Raw genomic sequence first — 24,468 nt, 5'->3', positions numbered from 1 at the left:
GAAACTGTGTTGATCCTTCTGGGTGTGGCCAATGCTTTGGAATTTCTGAACGTTCCCAGGTGACCCTGGCATGCAGGAAATTCAATACACCACACCGGCTCCACATGGGCCTCCACTGGAACCAAGTCAGCTGAGACACCAGAAACAGACCCATTCCCCACACAGACCCTCACAGATCTGCAAACCTGCACAAAAGGACCCCATGTGCGCTCCATGAGAGACCTCAGCTCACCTCCCTCAGCGAGCTTTTCCTATCCGCTCTTACCTTCCACTCCAAGAAGGACCTATCCCAGACCCACTCCCTCTTCCCTGGCTCGCAGGTTTCCAGAACAGACAGGTGGTGGCAGGCATGGCCCCAGGCCCCTAAGCATTTTGGGAGGCAGCCTGGGAAGGCCTGGCTACCACCCAAAAGAGACAGAGATGGGTGTGAATCTCATCTGATCTTCACAAAGCCATGCAAAGCATAAACTTAACACTCCCATCTCACAGGTGAGCAAACCATGGTTATGCTAAGTCAGATGATTCCCCCGAGTGGCACCACAGGGCTTCTCACTCCAAAAACCACTTTACTTCTTTGCAGCAAAGTAGTTCCCAGAACTGGGGTGTCCTGGGAAAAGCAAGATGTGCTGGAGAAGGGGTGGTGTGAGGGTGGCTGCACACTGGCTGTAGAGATCAGAAGAACTGGACTCAAGGATCGGTGCCACATAGGGAACACCCCCACTCCCCACGTCCGTCCCCCCGGCCCACATCCATCCCATCACCAACCACAAACCCCAGCTGCCCTGGGCAGTGTCCAAACACTAAGCTGCTTTTAGAAAACTGAGAATCCACTCCTGGGCAGGAGGGATTTAGCCAGAATTGGGTGTCATTTAGAGAAGATTACACCCTAATTGCCCCAATGTCAGCAGACAGGCTTCTGGCCAGCTGAGCCCTGTAGTTGGTGGCAGTCCCTATAGACCCTGGTTCATCTGCCAATCCTGGGTCCTGGACAAGCTCTTGTCTTCCATGGCAGCTGGCTGCCAGACACAAACCTCTATTGAATGGCCTGCAGTTGGGGGGAGCTGTCCAGCTGCCATCTGTCCCAAGCCTCAGAAGACACTGAGCGGGCAGCACAGCCAGGACTATACTGGGCTGGAAACACCAGGAGAGTTGACTGGGGTTTCTTACCTCATCTCTAATCTCAACATGTCTTCATATTATTAGCGCCATTTAGGAAGAGACATCCAACAAGGCTCACAGTCAGCAAGCAGCCAGAGACCCTGTAACTCAAGTCATGCTCCTGCCAAGAACCCAGAGGTCTGCAGCTCTGGGGACGAGAGTGGAGCCTATGGAACCGTGGGCATGGCTGTAACGACGATTCGATGCTCACATCTGCCCTGGAAGGTAGACGGGCCTGTTAGTAGCTGCAGCAAGGTAAGATGAGAGGTCTTGGCCAAGTGTCCCCCATGTCCAGCATTCCATCACAATCACCCTTGCAGGGTAAATCTCGGATACCCTGAGGACCAATGCCACTAAGGACCGACACAGCTTGAGGAACCAAGGATGCTGACTGCTCATGAAGAGGTGAGAACCTGAGGCTGAGTGGGCAGCTGAGACCCTATACTGAAGCCAGCTACCTTTTCCCTCGGCCTTGCCCCTCCACCCTCCACATATCGAGGTCACCCAAAGAGTGAGGCTGCAGAGATCCTTCCTGTGCTGTGACACATACACACACACGTGAACACACGCACATACATGCAGACATAGTTCACGTCATCATAGTTCAGGCACGAGAGCCCACTGCCTAACACAAGTGACTCATCCTGGACACCATCCAGTAGATTACCTGGGGCCATTGCTCAGCCCAATCACAACAGCATCAACATTGTTTCAGGTTGCAGCAGCCACTGTGCAAACCGCGGCCAAAGAAAGGGCCATGTCAGACCCTGACCCTCCGCCTTGTGCCTCTGGCCCAGGCACGTTCCCTTCTCCAATGCCTCACAGCCTTCTGCGGGTCGTGAAAACAGAGATGTGATCCAGCCTTCAACCAACACAGGCACAAAGAGCCATCCCACAGTGGAGGTGAGACTGATGCTGAGAGAACAGGAGGGAAAAGAGGTATGCTTGGCAGTGAGAGTCTGCGGGAGATGTAGACTTGGCAGCCTGGCATGTGGAGCACCAGCCACACCAACCATAAATCTATCATGGGTCCCGAAGACCTGTCCTAAAGATGGTGAAGAGGGGGAGCGGGCATGGGGAAAGCCTGGCATCTTTAGGGTGGAGTTTGGCCCTAGCACCACAGGAAGGGCCAGACCTAGAGGCCTGACAGGCTAGAAAGGGGCTTACACAGGTGGTGAGCACCTGAGATAACAGAGAAGGCATCTGAAGCCCAGAAAGGAACACGTCTGTCACACTTTTGGAGGGACCTGGCAGCCAGCTTCTGCCTGTGGGGCAAGCAGCTAGTAAATGCCCAGGTCTGAGCAGTGACTGAGTCCACACCTCTCCCCTAACTCCTGAGTCAAATGCATAAGGCTAGTAGGTTAGGCAACTCTCCAGGTGGATTCTCAGGGGTAAAGACAGCCCTAACTGAGCTGCTCAAACAGAAGGGAACATGGACCATCTTAAAAAGACACAGAGAAGTCTCACTTCTCATCTTCTATCAAAGACCTAACCAACTGTACTAGTGATTTTTGTTTGTTTTTTTGTGTGTGTGATTTTTGTTTTTAACAATTTGCACTCTATTACTTTTCCTCAAGATTAAAAAAAAAAAAAAAAAAAAGACTATCGATTGATGATGACCAGGACCCGCCCTGCCAATGCAGGACTGAAGACCCAGGCCAGCAGACGCCATTCAGTTGTGCTGAGTCACACAACAAAAAACACAGGCCTTAAGCGGAAGATTCACCACTAACACATACAAAGGACACAAACCTAACAAAATCAGCAACATACAATCAAGAGAGTAGAGTATTGGAAAAAGGATAATTGCACAGATCAAGAGAACAGAACAGAACTCCCAGGAGTAGACCCACACACATAATAGGCAACTGATCTTTGACAGAGGAGCAAAAAAACAACTGCATAAAGAAAGTACAGTCTCATCAACAAATGGTGTTGGAACTTGTATATCCATGTGTAAAAAAAAAGAATCCTGGACACAGACTATATACTCTTACAAAAACCAACCTGAAACGAACCAGAGATCTAAGATCTAAATATAAAAGGCAAAATTTATCAAACCTCTAGACAGAAACATAGGAAAAGATCTACATGACATTAGATTTGGTGATGACAATCTTAATATGAAAGCAAAATGGCACTAAAATTAAAAACTGCTCTGTGAAAGACACTGTTAAAGGAATGAAAAGTCAAATCACTGGGTTACAAATTTGAAAAGTAGGATTTGTATCCAAAATAGATAAAGAACTCTTAAAATCTATAATAAGAAAACAAATATTTCAATTTTAAAATCAGCAAAAGATCAGAACAGACACCTCAACAAAGAAGATATACAAACAGCAAGCAAGCACATGAAATCATGTTCCACATCATATGTCAGCAGAGAAATACAAATGAAACTATGAGATGGCCCCATACACCTACTCTAGTAGATAAAAGCCAAAACACTGGCAATGCCGAATGCAGGTGAGGAGACAGAACAACAGAACTCTCATTCATTGCTGGCAGGAATACAGACTAGTGTAGCATCTGCAAGGTGATTTCTTACAAAACTAAACATACTCTTACCCTATGATCCAAAAAGTTGCATACTCTTTGGTGTTTGCCTAAGAGTTGATAATTTATGTCCACAAAAAACCTGCACATGGATACTTTATAACAGCTTTGTCAGAAACACCCCCAACTGGAAGTAACCAAGATGCCCAGTTTGAATGAATCAACAAACTACGGTACATCTAAACAATTCTGTGATTTTTTAAAATAAAACGAGCTATCAGGCCATGAAAACACATGGATCAATCTTAAACGCATGTCGCTAAGTGAAAGAACCCAATGTAAAAAGGCTACACACTGTATGATTTCAATTACATGACATTCTAGAAAAGGGAAAACTACAGAAAAAGTAAAGGATCAATGGTTGCCATGGGTTCTTTTTGGGGGTGGAGCAGTGTTGAATAGGTAAAGTAGAGGGATTTTATAATGCAGTATAACAACTCAGTAAAGCGACTATGAACCGAACAGGGAAATCCAAACGCTGACCAGATAAAAGACAACATTAAGGAATCACTGTTAATCCTGTGAGGTGTAAAAATTAATCTGTGATTATGTTTTATTTAAAAAAAAAAAGTCATCTTCTCAGCACAACACATCAATGTACTTACAGAAGTGAGGCACAGAATGGAGACTGCCAAAGCTGGAGGTGCCAAAGTGGGTAGGAAAACATGCAGGCCAATGTCTCTGCTCTGGCTGTGAATAAAACATCCTCTAAAGATGGAAACCCTTTAGGAGGGGAACTGCTTTCAAAAAGCAAACCCATAAAACTCAAACCACAACCATTATTTAACATGATACAATAGACTGGATGTGCATAGCACCTTCCAAACCCATGGAAATCTTCATTATCTTCATCCAGTTGAATGAAACCTACTTTTCTGTAACTCAGAGACTAACCCCAAACCCTGTGTCTCCTTAAAAACAACTGTTATAGATGCCCAAAGCACTTTCTGGTTTTTATAATACCATATGTATCTCACATACACATATAGGAAGAAAAAGCTGGCAAGCAGAAATACCCAGTAGTCCTCCATACATATTCCATAATTTCTATAGAGACATGCTCATTTCTACTTTTTGATTTTGATGAAAGTGAAAGAGGATGTATCATGTGAAACTGATGTTTTTAAGTGAAAAAGCTGGCTTAAAACTCAACATTCAAATAACTAAGACCATGGGACCTAGTCTCATCACTTCATGGCAAATAGATGGGGAGAAAATGGAACCAGTGACAGATTTTATTTTGTTGCGCTCCAAAATCACCGCAGACAGTGACTGCAGCCATGAAATTAGAAGACTCTTGCTCCTTAGAAGAAAAGTTATGACAAACCTAGATAGCATATCAAAAAGTAGAGACACCACTTTGCCAACAAAGGTCCATCTAGTTAAAGCTATGATTTTTCCAGTAGTCATGTACTGATGTGAGAGTTGGACCATAAAGAAGGCTGAGCACTGAAGAACTGATGCTTTCGAATTATGGTGCTGGAGAAGACTCTTTAGAGTCCCATGGACAACAAGGAGATCAAACCAGTCAATCCTAAAGGAAATCAACCCTGAATATTCATTGGAAGGAGGAGAGCTGAAGTTGAAGCTCCAATATTTTGGCCACCTAATGGGAAGAGCCAACTCACTGGAAAAGACCTTGATGCTGGGAAAAATTGATGGCAAGAGAAGGGGGCAACAGAGGATGAGATGGTTGGATGGTATCACCAATTCAACAGACATGAGTTTAAGCAAACTCCAGGAGACAGCAAAGGATAGAGAAACCTGGCGTGCTACAGTCCATGGTGTCGCAGAGTTGGTCACAACTGAGGGATTGAACAACAGCAAAAGTAAAGGAATAACTTTTTCAAACATACTAAGCTCTAAAGAAAGCAGTCTCCTCCTCCTTAATGCCATCAACTACCTGATGCAAGACTGTCTGTTCAGCCACATGTCCCTGACACCCACCCTGCTCTTACAGCCCCATCTGTCAGCCCACCTCCCTGGGCAGAGCAGAGCCAGAACCAAAAGGTTTGATGCCCAGAACAGCAGCTAGAAGGTCACACTGGGCACTCCTGGCTCTGGGGAGTAGCTCAAGGGGCCACACTCCAACAGTGGACAATATGGGGCCTGAGGCCCAGGAGGGTCTCATCTAGCCTCTGCCCAGTAGCCACTTTCACTTCACTAAGAAACCAGATCTTTCTTTACCTTCAATGTGTGTACCGGCCCTTTATCCAGTGCACGAATGTGGAGAAATGGGTCTGACTGAGGAGTGGCTGCCCAGGCTGACAAGAGTAAACGGATCTCCCGCTTCACAGGAAGGGGCTGGGCTCCCTGAGCCGGAAGGCCCAGCAGGAGTCTGTGTCTGCCTCGCCACAGCTCTCTCTGAGGCAGCTGCTCAAACACAAGGAGCCTCAGCCACTACCTGCCCAAGTGCCCCGGGGACACTGGCCTGAGGGCGGAGCCATTCCTCTGGGGCCACATAGCTCCTGAGGGCCCAGGCAGGGTGCAGCTGCCCGCTTGGAGCCAGAGTGCGGAAACCACAGCCCTCGACAGCACATGGAGCACCTCCTCGCCTGCCCAGGCAGCGCCACTCTCAGGCCGGGCCTCCCTCCTGCACCAGTCATGGAAAAGCAGCTCCTTCTAAGTGCGTCCATCCACCTGCCCAAAGCCACGCCCCACAACACTGAGGGACACAGCTGCTCACCCGCCATGGCCTGAAGGAAAACAGAATGCCAGGTGACATGGGAGTCTCGGGAGTTTTTAAAAGTGGAAGAGCCCTCAAGATTGCTTCACAATGCCACACCAGATACAAACTCTACAGGCAGGAAAGTGGGGCGTGCCCAGCAATGTAGACACAGTGGGCCACGTGGTCACTGCCTTTGGATGCTGGTAGCTGCCTCTCCCAATGGTCAGATCCCTGGGGGCAGGGCCACCTCAGCACCTCCAGGACTCCCTGGAACTTAACTTGTATCCCAAATCAGGCTTCTCCATGCTAACAGCAGACGACCACACAGCTGCCCTGAGAGGCCCACGGGACTCCCAGAGCCTCCCAATCCCCAGTGGCTCTCTGCTCCAAGTTCTAGGGTGGTATCAGATAAGTGGGATCCTCAAAGGGTTTGGCCCAAATCAGGACTTTTCCTGTCCCAAGACAAACACTTGAGGAGGTTGAGCCTTGCACAGAGGATTCCCATTACCTTCCCTCCTCCGCAGGTGTCCGCTCTCTTGGGGACAGGTTGCCTGGTCTCACAGTCTCGAGTCAAAGTCAACTTCTTGGTGCCTTGGTCTCCACAGGAGCACAACAGACATAATAGGGTAGTGACCCCAAAAGTCAGAGTGAGGACGTCAGGAGTTGGTGGGGCACAGGGAGGCAAGAGCCACTCATCTACAGGGGTGAAGCCTGGGCAGCAGCCCTCACATCACCCTCCTCTGGAGCCAGCTCATGGCTGGAACTTCTACAGACTTGAAGAGGAATCTGGTGCCCAAGGACCACTTCCAATTTGGTCTGAGCTACTGGACCTTCCTCAGACACTCACACCCGTCCCTACCTTGGTTTCCCCATCCTCTGAGAGCAGAAATTATGATACAAGAGAGATGGGAAGGAGGAAGCAAAAAGGACAGAGCAGCTGCTCTCACCAGCTCTGCCACAGTTCTTCATGCAGCTGCTGAGCCTACAGGATGAGAGGGATACCCAGGTGGGCTCACCTGGGAGCTGGGCTCAGACAAGTCCAGAGGAGGCTTTGAAAAGCATCCAGGCCTTGAAGGGCAGGCAGGACTTCCAAGATCCAAGACTGGGAAGAGGCAGGGATAGTGAAGGCCACGAAGGCAATCAGGATGCAGGGGGGCAGTGCAGGCTGAGCAGGCCAGAGGCTCAGCCTGCCCTCCAGGAGATGCAGTGGGGCCACTCCAGACCCTGCAAGGAGTAGGGACAAGGTGATGACAGGGACAGCAGGGAGGGTATCCAGGCTTGGGTGAGGCAGATGGAAGGAAGAAGCTGAAGATACCAGCCAGCACACAGTTACTGTGTGTGCTTACTGAGTAAGCACTTACTGTGTGCCAGGCACCAGTCCCAGCCTGTGACAGGTTGCAGCTCACCAAATTCCACCCCTGGGTTCCCTGGGACGTAAGTATACTGCACAGCCAAGATCCTGAGGTAGCACAGAAGCCAGCAAGGACGTCCAGACCTTGTCTTCCTGCTCTCTCTGGAAGCCGAACGAGGATGGGATCCCCACCACTGGCCCTCACATTCCAAACCAAACCCTCACATTCCAAAGAGCTACCCACTCCCGGTACCTACCTGAGCCCTGCAGGCAGCAACTCTCAGCCCAGCACCCCAGCCCTCCTCAAACTGCAGCTGAGGACACAGAGCCAGATGTTCCCTGGCCACTAAGGACAGGAAATACCACATGGCTGACCAAAATTTATCCGATTCTCTTCCCCACCATGGTGGGGAAACGACACAGCAGAACTTGGGACAGACAGGGCCCTTACTAAGCCAGGCTCAATCACCAGCAAAATGGGCCATTGGTACCCCTCCTCCCTAATACCATGGTGTCAGCAGGACATGGACACACATACACTTACCAAGCGAGAAAGGCCAGCACCACTGCCCTGCACAGGACACTCTTCAGGTCTGGTCGCAAACCCAGTCACCTGGGATAGGCCAGTCAGCCTTCCTCCCTCAAGCCAATATTATCTACAAATGCTAAACAGGAATACAGGTACCTCTGTGGCACAATTTGTTAGTAACTGAACCCACTTTAGTTAAAGAAATAAAGCTTTAAAAAGAATGAAGATGGCTCATCACTCTACAGGAGGAAAAATAAAATTAAAAAAAGATCCAATCAATATTGTCTCCTTAAATTTTGATTTTTTTTTTTTCAAATTATCTTTATTTATTTAGCTACACTGGGTCTCTTTGAAGCAGCATTTGGGATCTAGTTCCCTGATCAGGAATCGAACCTACACCCCCTGCATTGAGAAAGAGGCGTATTAGCCACTGCACCACCAGAGAAGTCCCTAAATCTTTATTTTTTAAAATAAGAGTTAATACTTTGAAGTATAACAATACAATGCCTTAGAGAGGCTGACAAGAGCCTAGGCTGACATGACTTTGAGTAAACTGATGTGAGCTTTCTGGCAATATCTATCCGAGGCTCTAACGCACCTTCCTCTAGCTTCGGCTGAGACTTCCATCTGAACAGACTCTGAGGGGAGCGGGTGGGGAAGGCCAGGCTCCCCTCTGAGCTGCAGAGAAGGTGAACGAACCTAAGATGCTCCCACTTTATTTTCTCAAGGCCCCTAAGCCTCCCTCCATCATTCCCCTACCCCATACACCAAGATGAGGTTTTGCCAGAAGGATCACATATCACCCCTCTAGTAGATTTAGTGCCAGATAAGGCTGGCTTGGAGGAGGTACCAATACCTGCTGACACATACAAGACCTCGAGTTGAAGGAGCTACACAATCATCCTCCTCGGGTACCCTATCTGTCTTCTACAGGTACTAACAGGGCACTTGTTCCACCAAGCAGATTTAAGTATGTTCATGCATTAACTCCCTTCACTATCAGAAGAGGACCTGACTGGTCTCCTGAGTGAGGCACGGAGACTCAAAACACTCCAGGGACCTGCCTGAGGCCACCGGGAGCGGGCTGCTGGGAGGTGGGCAGCTGGAGAAGCAGCAAATGTGGTGGATCCTGAGACCAAGGGCCAAGAGCCCACCTGGACAAGGGAAGAATCAAGTAGGGAAGCAGAAGACTATCTCAGACACTGACAGGCTAAATCTGACAGCTTCTCTAGCCTTTTTAAATATCTCTCAGATGAACCCTTTCTGAGTGAGATGGTGCAGTGGGAGAAGGTTCATGCTCATAGCCCCATCACCAGTAAGGGGCTAGACCTGGGTTCAAACCTGAGCGTCCACCCAGAAAGCAACTTCTCCCTTCCCACCCCTACAACAAGGCTGGGGAGTCAAGAAGGACTGAGATAGGAAATGGTGTTTAAAATCATCTAAGAGAACCACTTCTGGGAAGGACTGCCCAGTTTTACCACTGTAATATTTCTTGGTAGCCGAGTGATCCAACCTGTTCATCCCAGAGTAAAAATATCACAGGAGAGATAAGGCTACACCTGTGACAAAAATCTACAGATGTGTCCCTCAACTTTGGGAAAGGGCCTGGATGGGCAACTAGGACAGGGGGGGACAGAACACTGTATCCCAGAGAAGTAACCAGCGGGGTGGTCAGAGAGCCGAGCATGGGGAAGGCCTGTGGGATACCCCGGCCAGCTGTGATGGCCACATGCAAGGCAAGACCCCAACTTGACCCTTTCCTGGTGTCCCGGCGCTCAAACAAGACGCTGAAATCGCTGAAGGCAGCTGCGCCCAGAGACCGGAGATGATATACATAGAAATGTTGGAGACACAAGCCTGGTGTTTCCCAGCCGGCCACCTGCATCCATCCCACGTCCCCATCCCCCCTACATGGAAAGTCAAACACCGCAGAGGACACCACCCCCACCGTGCCCGAGACCTGCGATCAAGAGCAGAAAGGCTGACCACCAGGCTCCACCGCAGCCCTTGACGCGGAGACCAGGGTTTCTAGAACCCAAATCGCCCACCGCACCTAAGGGCCTTCATCCACCGCAGGGCCGCCTCCGGGACGGCCAAGCACAGTGACCCTGGGTGCCCCGGTGCTGGTCTGGTCGGCCCGGAGTCAGCAGTCGGCTGGTGGTCGACCTAACTCGGGGTAAGGGGTCAGTTTGGCCTGGGTCGGCGGCTGCCTCGGGGGGCGGCTTCTTGGCTCGGGTCAAGGGCCGATTCTGGGGTCGGCGAGGAGGTCAGCTAGGTGGGATGAGGGATCCGGATCCGGAGTCGGAAACGGCCGGGGGGCGCGGAGGGCGTGGCGCCAGCCGCCCTTGCTCCTTACCTCCTTGAGCTGCTCCATCTCGCCGCGGATGGCCTCGTAGTCCACCTCGAGCTCTTCGAACTGCAGTTTGAGTTGGTGCTTCTCCTCGAGGACTGCCAGCCCGTACTCGGCCGCCTGGATCTTCTCACGCGTGGTCTCGGCCAGTTCGTGCGACAGCCGCTTCACCTCCGCGCGCAGCCACTCCGGCTGCGCCTCCATCACGAGCCGCGCGTACTCTTCTTCCTCGGACGGCGCGGACATGGTGGCTACGGCCCGAGTCGCACCACTCGCTCCGTCGGAGGCTCAGACAAGACTCCTGTCCGCCGCCGCCGCCCCGCCCGACGGCAACCCGGCCGCAGCCGCCGCCGCCGCCGCCGCCGCCTTCGCCGCCGCGCAGCCGCAGTGAGCTCGCGGTCGCGCGGGGCACTGTGGGGGCCATAGTCCCGCCTGCGGCAACTACAAGGCCGGTCGTGCCCCGCGCCCGTCTTCCCCCGCCCGTGATTGGCCCGGGCCGGGCCGGGCGGCCCCTTCCAATTCCGTAGCCTCCGCCGCCGTCGCGCGGAGCATTGTGGGGGTCGTAGTCCAGTCGCCGCGCCGACTACAAGTCCCGTAGTTCCCCACGCCCTCCCGCCCCCGCCCGTGATTGGTCGGCGCGTCAGCCGTCGCGGAGCCGGAAACGTGTTTTCCGGTGCCAGCCCCAGGGCCTGGGAGGCGGGGGTCGGTGGCTTGGTGGGTTGGTGGCTAGGTGGGTCGCTGGGGAGGGTGCGCACTGCGCTGGGCAGGGGATGGGTGGAGCGGGCCACCGGTATGAACCACCAGAGGTGGAGCGCCCGGAGCGTCGGGGAAACCGCGGGCCGGTTGGCGGTGAGGACTGTAACCTGCTGGTTCGGGCCTTAGCCAGTGGGAGAAATGGTCAAACCACTAGCAGAAGAGGCGCCTTCCATCCAGCTAAATACAAAATGCCGCGTGCGTGTTTCCTAAGAATTAGGCATCTCCATTCGCTCTACAGTGATCCAATTCAGGACCGTCGACACGGACGCGGCCTCGAATCCAGCATAGGAGTCCCTGCGCTTGTAGCATGGTTCCAGCCCAGGACCTGGTCCTGGGTCACTCAAACGGCAGTCAGCTGTCTTTGCTCTTTGTCTTCATGACCTTGACCTTTCTGAGGCGTGCAAGCCAGATGTACACACGGATGCTTTCCCCAGGGTTAGAGTAGGTTATGCCCTTTGGCTGGAATATCACGAGATGGTGCTAAATTTTCAAAGAATTCTATCAGGAAGCTCGTAAACCCATCGCCCAGATGCTGCTGGGCACTCCTTTGTAATCACTATCCTATGAGAAGCCAATTTACACTTTACAGATATTCCATCACTCCTCAAGCTTTTTTAATATTTTGTTGCAGTAGATTTGATTTATGTTTCAGGTGTACAAAATAGTGATTCACAATTTTTAAAAATTATACTCCATTTATAGTTACACAATATTGACTATATTCCTTGTGCTCTGCAATATATTGTAGCTTTATTTTATACATAGTGGTTTGTATCTCTTGATCCCTTACCCCTATCCAGCCCCTCCCCATTTCCTTCTCCCCACTAGTAACCACTAGTTCGTTCTCTTTATCTGTGAGTGCTTGCTTTGTTGTTATAGTCACTAGTTTGTTTCATTTTTTAGTTTCCACATAAAAGTTATACAGTATTTGTCTTTGTGTCATTTCACTTAGCATAATATCTTATAGGTCTATCCATGTTTTGCCGGTGGCAAAATTTAATTTTTTTTAATGAGAGTACTATTTCATACCACGTAGTCTTTATCCACTTTTCTGTTGTTAGACATTTAGGCTGTTTGCATATCTTGGCTACTGTAAAGAATGCTGCTATGAAGTTTGGGTGGAGAAGGAAAAGGCAACCCACTCTAGTACTCTTGCCTAGAGAATTCAGTGGACAGAGGAGCCTGGTGGGCTGCTGTCCATGGGGTCGCACAGAGTCCGACACGACTGAATCGACTTAGCATGCATGCATGCATTATAGAAGGAAATGGCAACCCACTCCAGTATTCTTGCCTGGAGAATCCAAGGGACAGAGGAGCCGGGTGGGCTGCTGCCTGTGGGGTCGCACAGAGTCAGACACGACTAAAGCAACTTGGCAGCAGCAGCAGCAGCATACTAGTTCTTTCTATTTTTTGGTTTTTTGAGAAACCTCCATACTGTTTTTCCACAGTGGCTGCACCAATTTACATTCCCACCAACAGTTTACAAGAGTTCCCTTTTCTCTATATACTCACCAACATTTGTTGTTTGTAGTCTTGATGATAGCGACTCTTTGCAACCCTGTGGACTATAGCCTGCCAGGCTTCTCTGTCCATGGGATTCTCCAGGCAAGAATACTGGAGTGGGTTGCCATGCCCTCCTCCAGGCGTTCTTCTTAACCCAGGGATCTAAACCCACATTTCTTATGTCTCCTGTATTGGCAGGTGGGTTCTTTACCACTAGTGCCACCTGGGAAGCCCATTCTTACAGGTGTGAGATGATAGCTTATTATGGTTTTGATTTGCATTTCTCTGATAATTAACAGTGTTGAGCATCTTTTCATGTGCCTATTAGCCATCCACATGTCTTTCTTGGAAAAATGTCTGTTCAGGTTTCTAGCCCATTTTTTTTTTTTTTCCCCACTCAGACTACGTTCTCTCCCTTTTCATCTCCAAAAAGGAAAAGAAGAACGATCATCAATGGCTAATAGCAGCTGCAGAAGCAACACCAAAAGCCGGTTTCACGCTCAGGAGAGAACGCTGCGTCTCCTCCTCATGGTTTCGGGTGCTCTACACGATCAGAGAAACTTCTCTAGTAACGAACTATAGAAATGACCCCTGAAAGTATAGTCTTAGCCCATTTTTTAAATTGTGTTGTTTGCTTTTTTGATATTGACTCATATGAGCTCCTCAAACTTTCAGCTCACTAGTTTTCATTGATATTTCTTCCCTAAAGAAATAAGATTATTAACCAGACTTTTCTCTTCTATTTCCCTCATTCCTGCTCCACTTAGTAACTTAGTACTTTAGAGAAGATATTTCATTCATTAGTGGTATGAATCTGTGGATTCTTACTTTACTTAATGAGTTATAATCCATTATTCTCCATATTCACTTAGACGCTCCAATGCGGCAGATGTGGCTAGTGGAAGCTGCTCAGCTGAGTCTGTGTCCTTTCAACATGTCATGATTTTTGAGAATTTTCTTTGATTATAGCAAAGTTGTTTCAGGATCATCTTGTACTCTGTGTCCCAGACCTGGAATCAGCCATTTCTCTAAGGAGCCCTGATTCCTTTTAGTGGTTTAGTGGTTTATTTGTCTGAGGAGAATATGTCATAATTTTACTTGTGAAAATAAAAAGTTACTTTTAGGGCATTCAACTACAGTAGCAGTATGATTCCCAAACAGCCAGTCTGTCCTGGTCTTAGCACCAAGAGTCCCAAGTCCTGCAAAGCCGTAAGGCCTGTGCTCACCATTCAGTCTCAGTGGGAGAGATGATCCGGAAGAGAAGAGAGGAGGAACAAGCCTTATTTGAGTTTGATTAACATAAGATGAAAGACTGATACTCTGAGAATTGATGGTCCTTTCTGACCCAAGGGAAAGGAGTACGTCAAGGCTGTATATTGTCACCCTGCTTATTTAACTTATATGCAGAGTACATCATGAGAAACGCTGGGCTGGAAGAAGCACAAGCTGGAATCAAGATTGCGGGGAGAAATATCAATAACCTCAGATATGCAGATGACACCACCCTTATGGCAGAAAGTGAAGAGGAACTAAAAAGCCTCTTGATGAAAGTGAAAGAAGAAAGTGAAAAGGTTGGCTTAAAGCTTAACATTCAGAAAACTGAGATCATGGCATCTGGTCCCATCACCTCATGGGAAATAGATGGGGAGACAGTGGAAACAGTGTCAGACTTTATTTTTTTTGGCTCCAAAATCACTGCAGATGGTGACTGCAGCCATGAAATTAAAAGACGCTTACTCCTTGGAAGGAAAGTTATGACCAACCTAAATAGCATATTAAAAAGCAGAGACATTACTTTGCCAACAAAGGTCTGTCTGGTCAAGGTTATGGTTTTTCCATTGGTCATGTATGGATGTGAGAGTTGGACTGTGAAGAAAGCTGAGTGCTGAAAAATTGATGCTTTTGAACTATGGTGTTGGAGAAGACTCTTGAGAGTCCCCTGGACTGCAAGGAGATCCAAGCAGTCCATCCTAAAGGAGATCAGTCCTAGGTGTTCATTGGAAGGACTGATGCTGAGGATGAAACTCCAATACTTTGGCCACCTCATGTGAAGAGTTGACTCATTGGAAAAGACCCTGATGTTGGGAGGGATTGAGGGCAGGAGGAGAAGGGGACAACAGAGGATGAGATGGCTGGATGGCATCACTGACTTGATGGACTTGAGTTTGAGCAAACTGGGAGTTTGTGATGGACAGGGAGGTCTGGCGTGCTGCGATTCATGGGGTCACAAAGACTCGGACACGGCTGAGCGACTGAACTGAATGGAACTCTGACCCAAGCTATCCGAACTCCAAGCCCCTACTCAAATCCACACCTTCATATGAGGCTGGCCTGAGGGAGGGAGAGAATAAAAGGTGGGAATCTGGTGCAGGCATTGACAACAAAGCTTAGGGTGGCAGTAGAAGGGGACAGGCAAAGTCTCTTACAGGTGTTGGGGCCAGAGTGCCTGTCCCTGGAAAAGTCATGTAACAATATCGGGGGCGGGGGGAGGGGGGAGGAATAGGCATCAGGAGAAGATTCCCTGCGGAGGTGACACCCAAGTGGAGACCCAGAAAGTGCACAGGAAGTGGCCGGTCAGACTGGTGGAATAGGGGATTGGCAAAGATAGAGGTGGAGCCACTGCTTGTTGGGCTCCAGCTGGGTCTCCATGGTTGCTTGATACTTTACCTCCATTATCTCTGAATTCTCCCAACACCCCAGGGTGTGGGGATTATGCTCTGTGTTTTACAAATGAGAAAGGAAGCTCAGGGTAAAACCCTCAGTGTCACCTTTGACTTTTTCGCCCTTCATCTGATTTGTCAATCTCTAAGCAAATGACAGACCCTGAACTTGCCTTGGCCTCCTGCCTTCCTGACTGCTCCCTCTCTGAGCAATAGCATGAATCTCTTGATGAGCTTCTCTGGTTTCTTTAATCTGGCCTCAGGTGGTCTCCTCTGGAATGCTAACAGCTACTTGGAGGTTTTAGTTCTGCAAAGAACTCAAATATATTGTTATGTGTATCTACCTTGAGGTAGAACCAGGAACCTGCTCAAGGCTGCACTGTTGTTTCTTGGCTGCTCCTCCCTCTTCTCTACATCCCCTCCTTTCCCTGGTTAGCAGTTGTTCAAATCTGAGGGACAGTCTATTCCCTACAAGAAGTGGAGGATTCAAAATGTTCTGTGCTCAGGAGCCCCATGGGGTCAGTAAATCGTGGAACTCAGATTGGGACTTGAACCCACAGGTTTTTTTTTTTTTTTTGAACCCACAGTTTTTTAATTGAGATCACACACAGGACTTAATGAAGTTCAGGTTCCTGACATCTTATCACAGAAAGAATTCAGTGAGAGACAAAGTGATAGATAAGAAGTGGCTTTATTTAGAGAGAAATACACTCCAGAGACAGAGTGTGGGCCCTCTCAGAAGGCAAGAGTGGCACCAGGGTATGGGGGTTGTCAGGTTTTGTAGGGGGTGGGTAAATTCATAAGCTAATAAGTGGGAAGAGTAAACCAGCTATTTTGGGGAAAGGGTGGGTATTTCCAGGCTTTGAGCCTTGACACTTATTTTTAACTTTCTGGTCAGCCTTGGAACTGTCATGGTGCCTTTGTGTGTGTTCTTTATCTTGCTGATGTATTACAGTTGAGAGGTGGAGTCAGTTCAGTTGCTCAGTCCTGTCTGACTCTTTGCGACCCCATGAACTACAGCACTCCAGGCCTCCCTGTCACCAACTCCCGGAGTTTACTCAAACTCATGTCCATTGAGTCGGTGATGCCATCCAACCATCTCATCCTCTTTTGTTTTGTTTTTGTTTTTGTTTTCCATCTCATCCTCTGTCATCCCCTTCTCCTCCCGCCTTCAATCTTTCCCAGCATTAGGATCTCTTCAAATGAGTCAGCTCTTCGCATGAGGTGGTCAAAGTATTGGAGTTTCAGCTTCAGCATCAGTCCTTCCAATGAACACCCAGCACTGATTTCCTTTAGGATGGACTGATTGGATCCCCTTGCAGTCCAAGGGACTCTCGAGTCTTCTCCAACACCACAGTTCAAAAGCATCAATTCTTCAGGGCTCAGCTTTCTTTATAGTCCAACTCTCACATCCATACATGACCACTGGGAAAACCATAGCCTTGACTAGACGGATCTTTGTTGGCAAAGTAATGTCTCTGCTTTTTAACATGCTGTTTAGGTTGGTCATAACTTTTCTTCCAAGGAGTATGCGTCTTTTAATTTCATGGCTGCAGTCACCATCTGCAGTAATTTTGGAGAGAATGAGTATTTCCTGCCATATCCATAAAGAAAGATGTCCAGCCCTCCAAATGTGAACTTCTGAGCCCTGAGGGCACTCAGGAAGGAAAACAATACTTGTGATTTGGCAGCCATTAGACTGCAGCACTCCCTACTGTAAGACTGAAAAAACAGGATACTGGCCCCAGATAGCCTAGATGCAAATGAAAGGAATGATTTCAGTGAGCCCAGACCCTTGGATCTTCCCACACATAGAAAAGTGAGAAATTCCTTAACTTGAGATATCTGGTTTTCTTTAATTCACAAAAATACTTTCCACGTTCAGACTATCCATCCTTTGTTGCAAACTTCTAAGTAACCTGACTTCCCCCCACCCCTCCCCCAGCTCCTCAACCCCACCCCACCCCTACTTCCTCAGAGCAGTTCTCTCAGAGTTACTTGAGATGCTGTCTCCCGGGCTTGAAGTCCTAAAAATTCCCACCAATAAAACATGTCTCAGCTTAGGTTGTGATTATTTTTTAAGTGGACACAATGAGTATATAATGACCCTCAAGGTCTAGTGGAATTGAACCTTGTCTGCCATCTTGGACCTTTTGGTTCTAATCAGTTTATGTTGTACCCTCAAGCTATGGCATTCTTTTATCTTTTAAAAAATATTTATTTATTTGGCTACATTGGATCTTAGTTGTGGCATACAAGATTTTCATCGCAGCATGCAGGCTCTTTCTTGTGGTTTGTGAACATCTCTAGTTGTGGCACGTAGGTTTCTCTAGTTGTAGCATGTGGACTTAGTTGCCCCATGACATGTGGGATCTTAGTTCCCTGACCATGGATCAAGCCCATGTCCCCTGCATTGGAAGGCAGATTCTTAACCACTGGACAAACAGGGAGGTCCCTGTATCATTCTTTTTTTTCTTCTTTTTTTTTTTTTTTTGGTCTGTGTCATTCTTTTTTTTTTTTTGGTCTGTGTCATTCTTTTAAAGGTTGTAACCTGCTCTCGTCTCTCTTGTTTCAGGTGTTAGGGGAAGCACACTGATTGAAACCACCCACCCTGGCCAGGCACCATAGTAACTATTTGCATGAGTTGTTTTATGGCAGGAGATCCTGATAAGGAATACGGAACTAATAGGCCACCACCAGCCGGAAGAGTTCGGGAAAGATCGAGAGGAGACACTACCTGTCCGTCCACTTCCCAGAATCCCTCTTGCTAGCATCCATCTTGGCTGAGCGATGCGTGCGCCACCAGGAAAGACTCTGAATTAGAATGATTGGCCAAAGACCACCCGGAAACTAATCCCATCACCATAAAACACAAGACTGCGAGCCACGCGGCAGAGCAGTTCTCCTGGATTCCCTTACCTACTGCTCTCCACCCGGGTGCCCTTTCCCAATAAAATCTCTTGCTTTGTCAGCATGTGTCTCCTCGGTCTGTCTCCTCTGTCTAACACTCCTTCATTTCCGAGTGTTAGACAAGAGCCCAGTTTCGGGCCCCCTTCCTGCAACACAGGTACTGCCTTGTTTCAAAAGTATTTGGTGATTTTCTTTTTAGATATCTTTCTAATATTTATCTCTAATGTAATTCTGTTGCAGTCAGAGAATGTACTTTGTATTGTTTAAATTATTTTAAATTTAAATTATTTTAAATTGTTTTATAGCCCAGATATGGCCTGTCTTGGTAATCATTCCATGTGCACTTGAAAAAAAATACATATTCTGCTCTTCTTGGGTGGAGTATTTTCTTAATAGCAATTAGGTCATTGATAATATTGTTCAAGTCTTCTCTGTCTTTCCTGATTTTTCTGCCTACTCATTCTTTCAGTTGTTCAGAGGAGTATTGGAATCTCTTGTGATTTGTCTATTTCTCCTTGCAGATTTTTTATTAATTTTTTATTCCTGAAGAACTTTAAAAAAATATGTCCTGTACTACAAATCTACTGAAGGTGAATTCTTCACTTGACTATGTCTGAGAAAGTCTTTGTTTGCCTTAGTTTTCTAAAAAGTTTCTAATTGGATTTCTGTATATGTAGGTTTACAGCCCCACACTTAGACCCCGGTCCTTTAAAAATGTTATTGCACTAGACCCCGGTCCTTTAAAAATGTTATTGCACTACTTTCTGGCTTACACTGCTCCTGAAGAGAAGTTCATTATCATTCTTATCATTGTTGTTGTGACATAACTTGCCTTTTTGTTCTGGCTACTTTTAAGATTTCTCTTTATCATAGATTAAGGCATGCCCTGATGTGGTTTTTTCCTTCTCTCTTTCTTTCTCTCTTTGTGCTTGGGGCTGATTTGGCTTCTTGGACCTGCATGTTTAGAGCTGACTTTCTCAGTCTCAGGACTATGGGGTCTGGTGGAGGCTGGATATGCATATAGAATAGTCAGCAGTATTCCTGGCTTCTACCCACTAGATCCCAGTATAACTCTCCTCTTGTGACAAGCAATATGACTCCAGACATTGCCATATTTCCTCAAGGGCAGAATCATCCCCAGCTGAGGACTACTGGTTTAGATTTTTTTTATCAGGATTTGGGGAATTGAGGGATGTTATTTTTTCAATAATGTTCCCCTTCTCTCTTTCTCCCACAGGGATTCCAATTACATGTGTTTTAGTCTGACTGAATTTGTCCCACAGCTCACTGGTGATTCATTAATTTTTTCAATCTTTTTTCTCTGTGTTTCATTTTGGATAGTTTCTGTTGCTGTTTCTTCAAGTTGACCCATCTTTTCTTCATTGTCTAATCTGCTATGAATCTCATCCATTATTTTTAATCTCAGAAATTGTATTTGCATTTCAGATAGCTTGATTTTGGTGTTTTTCATATTTTCCTTATCCATAATAACCTGTGCAATCTTTCTTGAACAGTGAAAATGAAATACAGCTGTGATAATTATTCCAATTTCCTTATCTGATAATCCTAATGACTGTATCATTTCTGGATTTATTTTTATTAGTTGATTTTTTTCTTCTCATTATGAGTCAGATTTTCCTAACATTTTGCCTGCCAGACACTCTGAGTTTTACCTTTTGGGTGCTGGCTAATTTGGATTCCTGTGAACATTAGTGAGTCCCTTGGACTGCAAGGAGAGCCAACCAGTCCATCCTAAAGGAAATCAGTCCTGAATTTTCATTGAAAGTGTTAGAAAACGCTGCAGGAAGAAAGGGCCACCTCTAAGGACCGTTGATGAAGGCCTTTATTGGGTGGTCGCTCTCGGGCAGAACTCCCAGGGGCAGGTGAGCGAGGAGACAAAGGGAGTCTGTGAGGTATGAGGGGTGGGGAGAGGTTTTATAGCCAGGGCCGGCGTCCAAGCCAGGTCTTCCCATATAAGGAAGAAAGCGCGGGCTACAGCGGCGGTTGGTGTCCAAGGGCTCCGTGTCGGCACCTGATTGGACCAGGCTGCAGGGGGTCAGCCCCCAGAAGTTTAGCCAGCCTCCAGAACTTGTCTGCGGCACTTTTCCGGGGCATGCCTCAACATGCCCGACCTTTCAGAAAGGACTGATGTTAAAGCTGAAACTCCAATGCTTTGGCCACCTGATGCGAAGAACTAACTCATTTGAAAAGACCCTGATGCTGGGAAAGATTGAAGGTGGGAGGAAAAGGGAACGACAGAGGATGAGATGGTTGGATGGCATCACCGACTCAATGGACACAAGTTTGAGTAAACTCCATGAGTTAGTGATGGACAGGGAGGCACGGCATGCTACAAGTCCATGGGGTCGCAAAGAGTCGGGCACAACTGAGCGACTGAACTGAACATTAGTGAACATTGTTTTGGCATACAGCTAAATTACTTGGAAACAGATCTTTCAAGTCTTGCTTTTGAGAGGTGTTATGTAGGACCATGAAATGGAGCAAGACCATGTGGGACTCTCCCTGGTACAAATAGCTTATGTGCCCCCATTTCTTATTTGATTAAAAAAGGCTTCAGCCTTCTTTCCTTCCCTTAATTCTAAAGAGCAGATTCAAATAGATTCAAAGCTAATCAGGCATGGGAGATAATGCAGAAAGAAAGGCGGAGCAGTCAAGAATCAATAGTGTAGCCTTGGGGCAGGATTCTGGTTCCTCACAATGAATATACATAATAATATCTTTGAGTTCTTCAAAAGAACTAAGGCCCCCACCCAGGTGGAGCTTGGTAGTTCAGTTCAGTTGCTCAGTCATGTTGAACTCTGGGACTGCAACATGCCAGGCTTCTCTGTCCATCAAAAACTCCCAGAGCTTGCTCAAACTCATGTCCATAGAGTTGGTGATGCCTTCCAACCATTTCATCCTCTGTGATCCCCTTCTCCTCCTGCCTTCCATCTTTCCCAGAATCAGGGTCTTTTCCAGTGAGTCAGTTCTTCCTATCAGGTGGCCAACGTATTGCAGTTTCAGCTTCAGCATCAGTCCTTCCACTGAATATTTAGGACTGACAAGTTTGATCTCCTTGCAGTTCAAGGGACTCTCAAGAGTCTCCCCCAACACCACAGTTCAAAAGCATCAATTCTTCAGGGCTCAGCTTTCTTTATAGTCCAACTCTCACATCCATACATGACTACTGGAAAAATAGTAGCTTTGACTAGACGGACCTTTGTTGGCCAAGCAATGTCTCTGCTTTTTAATATGCTATCTAGGTTGGTCATAACTTTTCTTCCAAGGAGTATGCGTCTTTTAATTTCATGGCTGCAGTCACCATCTACAGTGATTTTGGAGCCCCCAAAAATAAAGTCGGCCACTGTTTCCACTATTTCCCCATTTATTTGCCATGAAGTGATGGGGCCAGATGCCATAATGTTAGTGTTTTGAATGTTGAGTTTTAAGCCAGCTTTTTCACTCTCCTCTTTCACTTTTCATCAAGAAGTTCTTCAGTTCCTCTTCGCTTTCTGCTGTAAAGGTGGTGTCATCTGCATATCTGAAGTTATTGATATTTCTCCTGGCAATCTTGATTCCAGTTTGTGCTTCATCCAACCCAGTGTTTCTCATGATGTACTCCACATATGAGTTAACTAAGCAGTGTGACAATATACAACCTTGATGTACTCCTTTCCCAATTTGGAACCAGCCTGTTGTTCCATGTCTGTTTCTAACTGTTGCTTCTTGACCTGCATACAGATTTCTCAGGAGGCAGGTAAGGTGGTCTGGTATTCCCATCTCTTGAAGAATTTTCCACAGTTTGTTGTGATCCATACAGTCAAAGACTTTGGTGTAATCAGTAAAGCAGAAGTAGATGTTTTTCTGGAACTCTCTTGCTGTTTTCTATGATCCAGCGGTTGTTGGCAGTTTGACCTCTGTTTCCTCTGCCTTTTCTAAATCCAGCTTGAACATCTGGAAGTTCACGGTTCACATACTGGTGAAGCCTGGCTTGGAGAATTTTGAGCATCACTTTGCTAGCGTGTGAGATGAGTGCAATTGTGCAGTAGTTGGAACATTCTTTGGCATTGCCTTTCTTTGGGATTGGAATGAAAACTGAACATTGTAACTTCAGGCTAAACTCAAGATTCCTGGAACACTGCCCTGTTACCTCACCACCAACCAATCAGAAGAAAGTCCCACACCCTGCAACCCTCACCCCAGATTTTGCCTATAAAACTTCTTCCTGAAAGCCATCAGAGAGTTCAGGGATTTTGAGCATTAGCCACCCATTCTCCTTGCTTGGCCTTGCAATAAAGTTTTCCCTGCTCTAAACACCAATGTTGTGGCTTGTTTGGCCTCGCTGTAAGGCACAAGAACTTGCATTTGGTAACAATCAGAGCAACCTTTGTTCTACTGCCGATTCCACTGTACCACTGAGGAAATACCCTCCTGAGCACTCTGATGGCCTGAGTATTGCAATGTTTTGTCTTGACTGGTAGAGCAGGAAATAGTCCCAGACTTGCAAAGATCTGGTGATTGTTCTCTTACGTCTCACTCGTGGTTCTTTCCCTAGCCTTTTTTTTTTCCCCCCTTTTTTTTTCCCCTAGCCTTGAGTGGCACCTCCAGATTCACACACTGCTTGATGCTCAGTACTCTAAGGGGACCTTCTGAAATGATCTTTCTCCATGTAGTTCTCTCCTCTCCAGCACCCTGCTCTGTGAACTCCAGTGACTTGGTTCTCCTCAGAATCTCAGTTCCTTCTCCTCAACTCACATGGACCACTGTTCCCCCTGCAATCACCTCTTCCCACTGCACCCGGGATGATCTCCCCAGGTGGTGAGCTGGGGACAGTGATAGCTCTCTCCTAATTTGCTTCTCCTCTCTCAGGGGTCACTGTCCTTCACCTCTGAGAGCTAATATTAGAAAATAATTGTTTCATATACTTCATCTGTTTCTGGGTTACTCCATCTTAGAAGCGGAAATAATTCTTTGAACACATAATTTTAGCTTTAATTTCTATATTGTGTTTCAAAAGTTTTCAATTTCTACTTTTAAAAGTGCTTTCAGAGATGAGCTGCTAAGCTCACTTTAAAAATAATTTTCTATTTTAAAAATCTGACAGCTTTAGTATTTTTGTATAAATGCCTAAGAACAGTAGGAGGAGAGTATCTAATTAGGATTTGATATTCCTTAGTATAGGAGATAAATTGTGAGTATTCATAGGTTAATCTTTCTATGGATTAATATATCCCATTTTCAATGTCTCACTTGTGTAAAAGAGTTATAAATGAATTCTGTGGTAGTGTGCACCTTCCTTCTGAGATGCACACATTTAACTTATTTCTATTTCTCTAACATTCTGATAATTAAAATTGTTTTCCTATGGCCTGACCTCACACAGAAGCTACCACATCATATTTGGCTTTGAAGTGGATCACAAAGGGAGAAAATATGACTTGGTTCTGTTTTACTTTAAAACTCCAAACCACATGTTTACTTTCAAGCTAAAATGTAGTGTCTTTGTGTGGGTTTTAATATGTATGGCTGAAGTATGACTCACTTCTGAAGACCACAGAAATTATATAAGGAAACAAAAATAAAGGAAAAGGCCTGGTCAGATCATTCTAGGATGGTTGGTAGTGTTCTCTCTCTCTTCCTCCTCCCCACTTCCTTTTCCCCTTTCTCTCTCTTCCAGTTACTTAGTTCTTACATTTTACAAGTTATCTTTTCTGCTTAGATTTGAGTAGTAGAGAAAAGAGTAAAGTTTCTAATTGGGAAGGAACTCTCAAGATGTTCCATTTGCTGAATATTAATAAAAATAATAATATACAACACGGGCCAAAAATAAACTTTAATTCAGATGCTGGATATTTTGTTTAATAAGAGCTGTTGACAGACTTTAACAGAAAAATAGTCTTTAAGCTGGTGGTATGAGTAGTCTTATCAGTGCCCTCTGAATGACCAGGTGTTGTAAGTAAAACCTGGAGGACTGCCCCTCATGGGGGTGCTGTGTCCCAAAATTCAGATGTAAAAACTGTAGGAGTT

At 46.8% G+C, this 24,468-nt stretch overlaps 1 protein-coding gene, 1 long non-coding RNA gene and 1 other non-coding gene across 4 annotated transcripts in view; 1 reads left to right on the top strand and 2 right to left on the bottom strand.

The window, feature by feature from the left end:
* The window catches only part of BICD2 (BICD cargo adaptor 2), a 53,744-nt gene extending 42,778 nt beyond the window's left edge, over positions 1-10,966 (bottom strand). For both annotated transcript variants that reach the window (XM_061163624.1, XM_061163625.1), the window contains exon 1: positions 10,619-10,966. In XM_061163624.1, coding sequence (XP_061019607.1) covers positions 10,619-10,858 — 240 coding nt within the window. In that variant the 5' untranslated portion in view covers positions 10,859-10,966. The remainder of the gene's footprint in view (positions 1-10,618) is intronic.
* A 289-nt stretch (positions 10,967-11,255) lies between these two features.
* Positions 11,256-18,467, top strand: LOC133071422 (uncharacterized). Its single transcript, XR_009696420.1, has 4 exons — positions 11,256-11,342; positions 13,305-13,409; positions 14,279-14,442; positions 18,107-18,467. It is a non-coding gene; the product is annotated as an uncharacterized LOC133071422 (long non-coding RNA).
* LOC133071497 (small nucleolar RNA U3) lies at positions 13,264-13,478 on the bottom strand. The gene has a single exon (XR_009696444.1). It is a non-coding gene; the product is annotated as a small nucleolar RNA U3 (small nucleolar RNA).
* Positions 18,468-24,468: the final 6,001 nt, after the last annotated feature.

This window comes from Dama dama, chromosome 16 (assembly GCF_033118175.1).
Source record: "Dama dama isolate Ldn47 chromosome 16, ASM3311817v1, whole genome shotgun sequence".
NCBI classification, from domain to species: domain Eukaryota; kingdom Metazoa; phylum Chordata; class Mammalia; order Artiodactyla; family Cervidae; genus Dama; species Dama dama.
The sequence above is the reverse complement of the archived record's forward strand: the minus strand, read 5'-3'. Positions and strand labels throughout refer to the sequence as shown.